The 13453-nt window shown below is 44.6% G+C and overlaps 1 protein-coding gene across 1 annotated transcript in view; it reads left to right on the top strand.

Annotated features, from left to right (window-relative positions):
• Positions 1–1902: 1902 nt before the first annotated feature.
• Positions 1903–13453, top strand: part of YWHAQ (tyrosine 3-monooxygenase/tryptophan 5-monooxygenase activation protein theta) — a 30420-nt gene continuing 18869 nt past the window's right edge. The window contains exons 1-2 of the mRNA XM_050951643.1: positions 1903–2039; positions 3484–3859. Coding sequence (XP_050807600.1) covers positions 3566–3859 — 294 coding nt within the window. The 5' untranslated portion in view covers positions 1903–2039; positions 3484–3565. The remainder of the gene's footprint in view (positions 2040–3483; positions 3860–13453) is intronic.

Genomic DNA, 13453 nt, shown 5'->3' with positions numbered 1-13453 from the left:
ACTGGTGACAAGGCCTAAAATCAAGGAAAACTCAATCCATCATTTTTTATTTGTCCTATGGATCTTTCACCTCCACCTAAGGAAAAAGATAAACTTATCCACTCAAGTCTACACCCTTCTTGAAATAACCCCTAAAAACTTTCCCCACCATATCCACAAGAGGAAAAAAAAAGCCTAAAAACCTTGCTCATTTACTTCTCCTGCTGATCATCATCATCAAAACCCAGGACAGAAAGACACTATTATTGAGGTGGAGGAGAAAATAATTTTTGAATTTTTAAAGCTGCTTTCATTCCCTCACATCTCCCACCCATCCCCCCAACACATTCGAATGCCCAGCTTCCAACCAGCAACACACACTCATTCTGCCAACAGCCATCTATTATTTCCCCAAGCACATCTGCACCAAATCTGTCCAGCATCATCCACTCATTTCCCTCACACTTACCTGTAGAGCAGACCCTATTGTCTAGCAATACCATCCACCACCCCATGCATCCCAGAAGCCACCAATGGCTACAACAGCTCCCAACTACCCTAGAACCCACCTCCAGCAGCTCACTGGCCCTTCAATACCCATTGCCATATCCTCAGTAGCAATCTGATCCCCAGTACCTACTTCCACAGCACCCTAAACTTCCAACAGCACTGACACTTAACTGGTTTTCACATCAATATAACTCCCAGCACATTCCATCACTTCTACCTACCCACGCTCCCCTCTATCCATGCATGCTTCCCCCTCAGCATCCATCCCCAAGCTCCTGTCTATCCGTGCATGCTTCCCTCTGCAATACCCACCCCGTTCCCCTCTATCACTACACCCACCCCCCTCAGCAACCACCTAGTTCCCCTCTATTAGTGCATGCTCCCCCTTCAACATCCATCCTCCAGCTCTCCGTTATGCAAAACGCACTCTCAGCACCCACCCCACTTCCCTATCAGTCCACACTCACCCCTCAGCATCTATCCTCCAGTTCCTTTCTACCAGTGCACGCTCCCCTCTCAACATCAATCTATCAGTGCACACTTCCCTATGCAACATCCATACCCAGCTCCGCTTTATCAGTGCACGCTCCCCCCTCAGTAACTGCCCCCGCAGCTCGCCTCTATCAGTGCATGCTCCTCCCTCAGCCTCCAATCTCCAGCTCCCGTCTATCAGTGCATGCTTCCCTGTACAACACCCACGGCCCGCTCCCTTCTATCAGGGCTTTCTCCTCCCTCAGCACTCAACCCCAGCTCCTCTCTATCGGTGCATGCTCCCTCGTGTAACACCTACCCTCTGTTGGTGCACAGTCTCCCTCAGCACTCAACTCCAGCTACCCTCTATCGGTGCATGCTCCCCCTTGTAACACCCACCCTCTAGCGGTTCACACTCCCCTCAGCATTCACCCCCAGCTACCCTCTATCGGTGCACGCTCCCCCTTGTAACACCCACCCTCTAGCGGTGCACACTCCCCTCAGCATTCACCCCCAGCTACCCTCTATCGGTGCACGCTGCCCTGAGCAACGCCCACCCCCAGCTTCCCACGCTTCCACCCGCTCTCCAGCCTCCGAATCTCCCTCTCCCAGCAGCAGCAGCACGAGCCCCCCCAGTCGCGCCTCCGCACTGTCTCGTGCCGCGCCCAGACTTGGCTCGCAGTGCCAGGGCAGGGCGTGGAAGGGAGGGGGGGTTGTAGCAGTATCACCATGGTGACAGTGACGTTAGCTCACCCTGGATCTAATTGGAGGAAACCCCGTGGCCCCAGCCGCAGCCCACGGGCCAACCGAGCTTGCGCCCCGCCTGTGCCCGCCCCCGCGGCGGCGCGCTAAGTCTGGATTGGCTAATAGCACGCGGGGGGCGGGCCCCGACTCGGAGCAGGCGTTCGGATTGGCCGTGTGAGGGCGGGTCTGGCAGCGGGTAGGGTTGCCTGTACCAACGCCCTTTAGCGCTGGCTCTCGCTTGAGACGGGAGCGGCTCTTTCTCCTCGCCCCAGCCCCGAGCGGAGCGCACCCGATCTAGCGGCGCCAGCCGGCTCGGCCTAGCGGAGCGGACACAGGTGAGCGGGGCTGGGGTCGGCGACGGGGATGCGAGGGGTCGCCGCGTCCTCCATTTTGTGAGAGCGGCGCGGAGTCCCCAGCCGCGTCGGGGAGCGGGAGATGCCGCCAGCGCCGCCGCCATTTCACGCCCGGCGGTGCCGCCGGGACACCGGGCTTTCCCCGTCGCCACCCCCCACCCCCCGAGGCAGCTTCTCCCGCCTACCCGGGCAGGGGTCGTGCCCTGCCCCGGAGAGAGCTGCCGAGCCCCGTTCTTCCCGGGAGGCTGCCGGGCCGGGCCCAAGGCGTGGACGGAGTTGCCTCTCCCTCGTCCGCCCCGGCCTGAGCCTCCAGACCCCACCCACCCGGCCTGAGCGAGTCCTGTTCGCCGCGCCCCCCAGGGGGATGGGACTCCTCCGTCCCCGCCCTCTCCCGAGGGATAGAGTCTCGGTCGCCCCCCGGGGAGGCTCGGGTAGGGGGCTTCACCCCTTGCCTCGCGCTGGGGACTCGGATCCATTTGCCCCAGTCCTGGCGCCTCATCCCCTTTCTTTGCTCTAGGGAAAGACTCACCGTGGTCTCCCGGCCTGGTCCCGCGCCCCCTCCTTCGCCAAGGGACAAAGGTTCCCTTATTCTGTCTCCTCATCTCGGGGGCACCCCTTCCCCACGTGTCTGCCCAATCCGCCCACAACGGGCGCCCCTCCCGGTGCCCCTGCTTGCCTCGCTGGAGCACGGATTGCTACCCCTGTCCTCGGATTCTCTCTTTTCGGGGCCATTGTGTTCCCAGACACGCACTAGATAACCGCCTTCTCCTCCCCGTGTCCTCTGGGCCTGTTCGTCCTCCTGTGGCTACCCTGGGGCTGGTGGTTCTTTTACTGCCCCTCCCCAGTGCTCCCACCTTCAGGCAAACCACTCTGATCCCCACGCCTAGAGGGAAGGGTTTGGGCAAGGCTCCTGGGGATGGCCCCTTTGGGTTAATGACTTCCAGCCGTCTGTTTCTTCCCCTCCCCCCCAATATCTTGACTAACCACAGACTGCAAGCCCTGCTAGTGCACACAGGGGTGAGAGGAAAGTGGAGGTGGAGACAAAAGCCATTCTGAGGAGGCTGGAGTGCCTCTTTCCACTATCTGGTCTTTAGATTGGTCTCCTGTGGGGAGAGAGTGAGTTATCTTTTGTCTCGTCCTGGTGGTCCAGGTTATTAACCTTCTTTAGAGGCTCTGGAGATAGGTGCACTTCCCCTTTTCTGTAACCAATTCCCTGTGAAATGGGCTGGTTGTATAGGCCTAGGATTCTTCATTCCAGGATAGCTCTTGGGGTGATGGTGTGGTGGGGACCCCTTGTGGCCTGTGATTCTTGGTTCCTGGGGAGATAGTTGGTTTGGTGTCTTCTCAGTTTTGGGGAGGGGCAAAGTGTAGTGTTTTGCAGCTCTTGGCTCCCAGAGACATGGCTAATCTGTTTCCTCCCTGACAGGTTTTGAGGTGCCTTTTCCTCTTGACAGTGTGACAGTCCCAGCCTCTCTTTCTGCCTTGTGCTTTCACCACTGCCAGCCACCATGGAGAAGACCGAGATGATCCAGAAAGCCAAGCTGGCTGAGCAGGCTGAGCGCTATGATGATATGGCCACCTGCATGAAGGCAGTAACCGAACAGGGTGCCGAGTTATCCAATGAGGAGCGGAACCTGCTCTCGGTGGCCTACAAGAACGTAGTGGGGGGGCGGCGCTCTGCCTGGAGGGTCATCTCTAGTATTGAGCAGAAAACAGACACCAACGACAAGAAGATGCAGCTTGTCAAGGACTATCGGGAGAAGGTGGAGTCTGAGCTCAGGTCCATCTGCACCACTGTGCTGGTAAGTTGGGGAACTGGGGATACATCTCGTAACCCTTGACGCACAAGAGATTTGTACATACTTTTGTGCTTGGGAGTGAGATCGTAGGTTTGGGTGTTGGAGATCTGTGTGTGACACTATGTTGGGGTGTGGGGTAAGCTATTGCACCACTCAGTTGAAGGATGCAGGGATATTGTCATAGTGAAGTGTGGGAAAGGAAGATGTGGGCAGGGGTGAGATCAATATGCAGCACTGTCTTGTAGTTATGGGGGCTATAGGAGGTTTTGAGCTCAAGTTCGTCTGCACTATCATGCAAGGAAGCTCATCTGTCTGCAATAACAAGGTTGGAAGGAAAAACAAGAAAACTGCTTTCTTCCTTTTGTGGTTCTTGATTAATAAAACAGTTGTAAGCATCCAGATTAACTGAGTGATAACTGAATTATCTGCTTTGGTGTGCTCAGCTGGGTGGTGGTCACAAACCTCTGTGTCAGGTCAAGAGGAGACTTGTAAGAAGTTGAATAGCTTTAGAGGGGGTCTTGAATAAAATGTATATTTTATATTGTATAAAATATAAAAAGTCATCTTCAGTAAAGACGTAAATATTAAATCTGTAGAAAATTAGGCTTCCTGCACCTGCAGATGTACTCTTCAGACTGTCTTGTATGGTAGAGATGCAGTCATTGTGGAATAATGCAAAACTACAAAGATTTAAGCTTGTAAGAGGCACTGCAGATGAATATTAATAGAAGAGTACAGAAATGCCCATGTATCTATTTTGGGGGAGGCAGCAGCAGTGCCTATGTCTTCTAGATGTTCGCAGTGGTGCAAAAATACTGCATTACAGTGGGGGCTGAATCTGTATCAGCAATGCAGAAGGTGCAGCACCCTGTTCCACATGATCAGTGAAAGTTCTGGCTGCAGGAAGCTAGACGTGTAATGCAATTGGAAACGTAGCAAATAATCTTGAATACTTTATTACCAATGTAATGATAAAATAACATTTTAAGTCCTAATATTTCAGCATCTTAGGACAGGAAGAGGTGATAGCAAGTTCTTAAAAATAAACTAGTATTTCTAGTTCAACCAGGAGGTAAACTTGTACTCACTTGGATTAGGAGACTTGTAGTTACTGCTGTCTCTTTCAGTTGTAATTAAGGTAACTCACAAAACTAAGTGATTGGGCAGCAAAATGGCAAATGAAATTTAATGTGGAGAAATGTAAAGTAATGCACATTGGAAAAAATAACCCCAACTATACATACAATATGATGGGGGCTAATTTAGCTACAATGAGTCTGGAAAAAGATCTTGGCGTCATCATTTATAGTTCTCTGAAGATGTCCACGCAGTGTGCAGAGGCAGTCAAAAAAGCGAACAGGATGTTAGGAATCATTAAAAAGGGGATAGAGAATAAGACTGAGAATATCTTATTGCCCTTATATAAATCCATGGTACGCCCACATCTCGAATACTGTGTACAGATGTGGTCTCCTCACCTCAAAAAAGATATTCTAGCACTAGAAAAGGTTCAGAAAAGGGCAACTAAAATGATTAGGGGTTTGGAGAGGTCCCATATGAGGAAAGATTAAAGAGGCTAGGCCTCTTCAGCTTGGAAAAGAGGAGACTAAGGGGGGATGTGATAGCGGTATATAAAATCATGAGTGATGTTGAGAAAGTGGATAAGGAAAAGTTATTTACTTATTCCCATAATACAAGAACTAGGGATCACCAAATGAAATTAATAGGTAGCAGGTTTAAAACAAATAAAAGGAAGTTCTTCACACAGCGCACAGTCAACTTGTGGAACTCCTTACCTGAGGAGGTTGTGAGGGCTGGGACTGTAACAATGTTTAAAAGGGAACTGGATAAATTCATGGTGGTTAAGTCCATAAATGGCTATTAGCCAGGAAGGGTAAAGAATGGTATCCCTAGCCTCTGTTCATCAGAGGATGGAGATGGATGGCAGGAGAGAGATCACTTGATCATTGCCTGTTAGCTTCACTCCCTCTGGGGCACCTGGCATTGGCCACTGTCAGTAGACAGATAATGGGCTAGATGGACCTTTGGTCTGACCCAGTATGGCCATTCTTATGTTCTTAGAAGCAAAATCAAGCCAAGAATTCTAGCTCCTCTGACAAGGGGAACATCTGTCTGGGTTGTGTGGAAATAATTATATGTTCGAATGTTTGCTGCCACCTAGAATTTATTTTTCTGAATTAAGAATCTGCTCTAACAATTCTAAGCAGTTTTCTTATAAAGATTTATTTGAAACTACTTGGTAAATCAGTCAAGACAATTACTACTTTTTCCTTAATACACTTAAAAGGTATTTCATTTCTTAAAACTTCTGTTTCAGGCATGGTTAAAACTTGCTAAGGCTTCATTTAAAAAAAAAAAATAGTATGACTCATAAACCACAGGTTTAGACTGATTCTTGTTTCCTGTGACAGAATTCTAATTAGACTTAGTGATGTGTTGCCAGTATTTTACAATGGGGCTCCCTCAAATCATCTCTCCTCTTCTGTGATCCAGTCTAACCACCAGTGTGTTAGGATTCATACACGCAACCAGCCCTCCAGACTTTGAGACTTTTACCCCCTTGCGCCTTTACTTCCTGTCAAATTAAATTCTCAGGAGGTTTTATGATAAATCATCTCATCCTGTTTTGTTACTTCATCTTAATAGATGCTTCTGTAAGTGGTCTAGTGCAGAATTGGCCAACCTGTGGCTCTTCAGAAGTTAATATGCAGCTCCTTGTATAGGCACTGACTCCAGGGCTGGAGCTACAGGCGCCAACTTTCCAATGTGCCAGGGGGAGCTCACTGCTCAACCCCTGGCTCTGCCCCCACTCCACCCCTTCTTGCCCTTTCCCCTGAGCCTGCCATGCCCTCCCTCCTCCCCCGCCCCGAGCCTCCTGCATGCCACAAAGCTGCTGATCAGCGGGGCTACTATTGGGTGGGAGGTGCTGGGAGTGGGAGGGAGAGAGGGGCTGCTGACATATTACAGTGGCTCTTTGGCAATGTACATTGGTAAATTCTGGCTCCTTCTCAGGCTCAAGTTGGCCGCACCTGATCTAGTGGCTCTGGAACTGAATAAGATGTGAGCATTTTGAGCCCTTTTGGCTTGTCTATGCTGAAGTTACCCTAATCAGTTGATGTATGTAGTGCAAATGTGTAATATTCACAAAGGTGATGTTTGCGCATATCCCAGTAAACTTACCCCAATTTCACTGCATGTGCTCCCTCTGCTCTCATCTGGGGCCTCATTGGCAACTGCCTGCTTTCATTTGCCCCTAAAGTCTGCAGGAAGTAGTGAAGACAGAAACCTACAAAGCCACATGCTTTTCCTGTTCTCTGGCATCAGCAAAAACAAAGATGCACATCTTCCTGTAGTGGGGGAAAGGGGTTTATTATCAGTTTTCACTACTAGCTGTGATACTGCTGCTTTCCTTCCCAGCACCATTTGTAGTTTAACCCTATTTTCCTTTCCGTTACCTACTTCATTCTGCTGCTACTCTGTTACATGAGTCAGCAGCTGAAAGATTGAAACTGCCACTATAAAGAACAAATTTCCCAGTGCTTGCATATGATTTAGAGAAGGAACAATAAGTGTTCTGGTGAGCCCCCTTCAGCATATCATAGCTTTTAATCAAATTTCAGAATAACTTCAAGTTGTTCCTGGTTTCCAGGAACATTAAGTTCCTGCTCTCGGTAAGCTACCTCTCAGAGGTTATCATGTAGTATAAAACTTCTCTGTAGTCTAGTCTGTGGTAAATGCAATAACTGCTTGCAAATAATATGGAAGGGTTCCTTGTCAGTCACTGAACTGTTGCGATCTAAAACGGGTGGATATTTTGGGTGCAGTAGGTGGCTGCTATTACCCAGTTATGTTACTAACAAACAAAAAAAAGCTTTGCTGTCTATACAGCTCAGCTTTCAGAAATTCATACATGCTGTTCTAGAAATCTGCATTTATAAATAATCTTAGCAGTATTTCGCATGCAGCAGTAGAACCTCACAGTTACAAACACCAGAGTTACGAACTGACCAGTCAACTGCACACCTCATTTGGAATTGGAAGTATACAATCAGACAGCTGCAATGACACCCCTGCCCCACTACTCCCCAAAAAAGGCAAATACAACGTTAGCCATAAACTACTTTAAAAAAAAAAAATTGACAAGGTAAGGAAACTGTTTCTGTGCTTATTTCATTTAAATTAAGATGATTAAAAGCATCATTTTTCTTCTGCATAGTAAAGTTTCAAAGCTGTATTAAGTCATTGTTCAGCTGTAGACATCTGAAAGAACAATAACATTTTGTTCAGAGTAAAAAAACCTCCATTTCTGAGGTGTTCATAAGTGAGAGGTTCTGCTGTGGTTAAGTAACTAAAATGCTGTAAAATTGTCTGATATTCCTTTTTTCCCTAAAGAGTGCTCCAGCTCTCCTAGTTGAATAATAAGAATAGTAAAGTAATTTATTTATTATCTCCACTGAAATACTTCTACTACACGCTGTTTAAAATTCTTAATTTCATTTTGACTTTACCTGCTCTCTTGCAAGCCATTCACTACAGCTCTCATCATTGGATACAGAGCTGGTCACAACTGTGTGATAAGATGTTATTGGTGCTAATTGTATCCCAAAAGCAGAAGATGAAACATAAAACAAGATAATCTTGATGAAGTTTCACAGGTGATGGGGGATTTAATCATTCAGGCAAGAGAACGGTCACTGAAACAAAAGCATGGCCCAGTTACCATATGGCTTTGGCAGAAAACTTGCAGTTTGAATGTCATTTGCTTCCCATAAGCAGAGAAATTTTCAGTAAACCTGGTTGAATTGCTTGACTGTTCTACTGGATACTGTTGAATGACTAAAACTGTGTGGAATTTTCAAAAGTGCTTAAGTGATTTAGGAGCACAATTATCAAGTCTCTGGAGTGCTTTTGAAGATCCCACAATTCCCTAGACTTGGAGGCCATAGAATTTAATTTCTGTATAACTGATTCTAAAATTCTTTATTCGTTATAAAGATAAAAGTAGGAGTTGTGTACTGTTTACTTTATGAGTATGGTTAAATGTAGTGTTAAACTTGCATGGCATGCTCAAAGCTCTAGAGCACAATCATTGCTACATTCGCAATCATCCAGTGCATCTTAACGGCTACAGCTTTCAGGTTTTTTAAAAATGGAATACTTCCAAATGCACTGGGTGCACCCTTCCTTTGAGAAGCAATTAAAGTGTGGCGTAGCAGAGTATAAACAACAGTACAGTGGTGTCTGAGAACCTTTTGATTGCTACTTGTATGCTACTGATATTAGTACTGATTCCTAGCTTTGCTGCCTTTTGTATGGAGGGGAGAAGGAAATGGAGATGTTTCACAATATGGGAGGCTTCTGTGATACCTTGTACCAACTTCTAGGTCCTTAGTACTTCACCCTTCAAGGGACATGATGTATATTTCTCACAAGTTCACTGTTTATGTTTAATTCGTGTACTTTCTGTATTAGATAACACTTTTTATATCAGTTTCTATATCCCCTGTTTGTTGGGGCTTTTCATGCAACAGGGAAGAGATTTTTAAATTGAAAATAAATTGGTATGGTAATGTGGGGACAGTACTGACACTAAATCTTGTTTTAAAAATGGCTAACTTTCAAGATGCTGATGTTGCTTGCTTCATGCTTTATGTATTAAAATCCCTCAAATTGTAGCTGCTTTGCGTCAATCATGCGGGTCAGGTACTTAATCAGGAAACAGCATTAAAAAAAACCTGTCATCCCACCTCTCAAAGTTGTTGTATGATGGCTGACAAGACTTTCTTGCCAGACTAACATGGTAGCTACTAGTTTTTAAAAATGCATCAGGAAGCAGTCATTTGATCAGGGTTCTGAGGAGAGCCATGAGAATAGTGAAAGGATTAGGGCAAACATGCTTTGTGATATAGAAAGAGTTCCTTTTCAGCTTAAAGAGAAGGTTAAAGGATAACTTGATTAGATTCTGTAGGTCCATATCAAGCTTGTTCCCCATATAATGTTCTCTTCAATCTAGTATACAAAGTTTTTTAACATGATCCAATGGCTGGAAATTGAAGTTAGACAAATTCAAAATGGAAATAAGGCATGCATTTTTAACAGTGTGATTTAACTATTGGAACAATTTACCAAGGTTTGTGCTGGATTCTTCATCACTGGCAGATTTTCTAAAATATACTCTAGTTCATGAGAAATTGTTATGGGGAAAGTCTATGGCCTGTGTTAAACAGGAGGGCGGACTAGATCAGTTGTGAGCAACCCGCAGGCCGCACGCGGCTCGTGAGGATAATCCGATGGTGGGCTGCCAGACAAGTTGTTTACATTTGCATGGCCTCCCACAGCCCTCCCTGGCTGTGGTTTGCTGTTCCCGGCCAATGGGAGCCGCAGGAAGCAATGACTAGCATGTCCCTGTGTCCTGCACTGCTTCCTGCGGCTCCCATTGGCCAGGAATGGCAAGACATGGCCACTGGGAGATGCGGGCGGCTGTGCAAATGTCAGCAACCTGTCTGGTGGCTCGCCAACAGATTACCCTGACAGGCTGCAGGTTGCCTATCACTGGACTAGGTGATCACAATGTAGTCCCTTTTGGCCTTGGGATCTATTAATCTAGAAAGGCTATTGGTAACCTCACTTAAGTTGCTAACCGTATATGCACTGTGGCTCTGTTTTATTTTAGGGCAGTTTTATTTCACATGGAATAAAATGGCGTACACTACCAACTTTAGGGTTGAGTTTGTAGAACTACACTTTCTCATGATGAGAGAATTCAGAGACATAAATGAACACTAATATCAGATGACAACTTTAACAGTTGAAAGAAACTATGTGCATTAGGACATCTTGCATTTCCTTAAGCTGCCCAAAACATCATTAGCAAAGGCAATGTAATCAGGAGTGTGAAGAAGCATGTTTGCAGCCTCTGCTAAGTGTAGTTTATGTAGGCATTGGAACTTGTTCACTTTGTGTGTTTTTTTTTTTAAATGTGTACGTTTCTTGTGAATACAAAACTGAACTGGTGGTTGCAGTGCTGATTAGCTCTTTAAATCCTGTTTCTCTATATTTTTCCATTCTTTACACGGCTGGGTTTTTGTAACGGTAGATTTCAAAAGTCAGATCTGAGAATGAGGTTTATGCAATAACCCCTATCTTGTATTTTAGAAGCACTGAGGTTTTTTTAATATACTTACTTTTTCAAAATAACGTAATTAGCACTGTTTAATAAAATTTGAGATAATTGCTCTTAGATCCTGAGACATCTGCTGGAGAAGTTACATGGTTATCACAGACCTAAATCTCTTGGTGTGTGGTTTTGTTTTACTTTGATCATAATCTAAGGGCTAGTTTACAAATTGGCATTTTTTTATCTGAATTCTGCTGGAGAGACCCTTGGCTCTTACAGTGGCTTCAGAAATAATCTAAGGCTTAGTTTACTCATTTCACTAATTCAACAGTGTTCCATGTTTGATATTAACCTTAATTTATGTTGCCCCGGGATCTTTAGTGAACTGTAAAAGTTTTGTACTGAAATACATACAATTGTAAATGTAATCCATAGGGTTTGGTGGATGAATAGAAGAAGTATGATCTATTGACAGCTGGGATGTTGTCAAAAGCAGTTTGGATGGAAAGAATAATCACGTTAGCTGATTGTTGCCACTAATTTGTTTATTTTGGTAATGTTGATACTGAGTTTGAGTTAATTGCCCCAAAGACAACTAGTGCATATCTGAGGCAACCCCTGCATGGGTTTACCCTTTGTTCATGATTTGAATCATAAAGAGTAGAAACACAATTATGATGATCCAAAATTTTAGATTCTATAATGTGATTCTGTTGATGAAGAATCATGGCGTGCACGTAACTCAGTTTCCTATCCTCTGCTTTCAGTGAGAGGTTACTATTTTGGAAAGCAGTATGAATGAGGTAGAAAGGATTAGCAATGCACCTTTAATATACATATGTATATGCATTTGTACAGTAGGAATCATAAAACTTCATCTTGTGAGAGATCTTTCCTACTTCACATTGTATGTATAGGTTTCTTACAGGGTGGATTGATTTAAATCGTCATTTTAAATCAGCAGGCAGGAAACCTTGACTTAAATCTGTTTACACCTCTACTCTAAATAACACTGTCCTCGGGAGCCAAAAAATCGTACCGCGTTATAGGTGAAACCGCGTTATATCAACTTGCTTCGATCCACCAGAGTGCACAGCCCTGCCCCCCCGAGTGCTGCTTTACCACGTTATATCCTAATTCGTGTTATATTGGGGTAACATTATATCAGGGTAGAGGTGTACTTGTGTTTTGCACTTTTACTTTTTATTAAAGAGAGGCTGATTCTAATTGGTAACCATTAAAACATGTCACTTTGCAACTAAATTTGGTGCTTCTTTGCTAACCAGGAGTATATGCTATATGTATACCCATTTATTTAAGAAGTACATAGAATAACGTTTTAACTAGGTTAATTTTTGGCTTGCAATTTGTGTCAAGCTCGTTTTGGATGGAAATTCAAAATCAATTAGAAATGCACAAAAACAACGTTTTTATTTATTTAATAAAACTACTTTTAATGTCCTGGGTACACAATCTTTTGTTTTGCATTTAATGTGTTTTGCATTTAAAACTTTTTTATTAAACAAAGACAGTATTATCTGTAATAATTTAAATGAACTGATTGTATCTGATCACCATGTCCTTCAAGACTTTAGAACTAGTAGATCTCATCCTCTCTGTTCTTATGATTGGTAGAAAAAAAAACAAGCATCCCTGCTTTTTTCAACTGAATTGGTTTCTTCACTGCTATGACCTAGTAATTGAACTAATCTAGATGAGTAGACTGTAATTAAGGAAGAATTCTTTCCTGAGTGCCTGACTGGTGAATCTTCCCCACATGCTCAGGGTTTAGCTGATCGCTGTATTTGGGGTTGGGAAGGAATTTTCCTCCAGGGCAGATTGGCAGAGGCCCTGGAGGGTTTCTGACTTCATCTGCAGCATGGGGCATGGATCACTTGCTGGAGGATTCTCTGCATTTTGAAGTCTTTTTAAACCATGATTTGAGGACTTCAGTAGCTCAGACACAGGTTAAGAGTTTGATACAGGAGTGGGTGGGTGAGATTCTGTGGCCTGCATTGTGCAGGAGGTCAGACAAGATGATCATATGGTCCCTTGTGACCTTAAAGTCTATGACTGAGTCTCCATGTGCAGATGGAAGCTCCTGCTGCCAAAAGCCAGTTTAGTGCTTCAGATTCCAATTGATTAGTCAGTGACTTTTTGAAAACTTGGCAACAACTGTGTACTTGTGAATAGTAATTTTTTTATTTAATTTAAATTACTTTAGTAGCTATCAGCTTAGTCCTCAACATAAGTTCAAAATTTCAAATTTAATTGTAATTAAAAAAATTTAACAACTTTAGAATTCTTTTTAAAAATGCCTGTATTTAATTTATATAAATATCAACTTTTTAAAAAACTTGCTTTTTTTAAGTCATTGAATCTTTTTTTTTTTTATCCACCTTGTTTTTTATGGAATTAATTGAAATTTGAATCAGGAAGAACTGGCACTGGTGTTGCTC

Source organism: Gopherus flavomarginatus, chromosome 4, assembly GCF_025201925.1.
Source record: "Gopherus flavomarginatus isolate rGopFla2 chromosome 4, rGopFla2.mat.asm, whole genome shotgun sequence".
Classification (NCBI taxonomy): Eukaryota; Metazoa; Chordata; order Testudines; family Testudinidae; genus Gopherus; species Gopherus flavomarginatus.
Note: the sequence above shows the minus strand (reverse complement) of the source record. Positions and strands in the feature narration are given on the sequence as shown.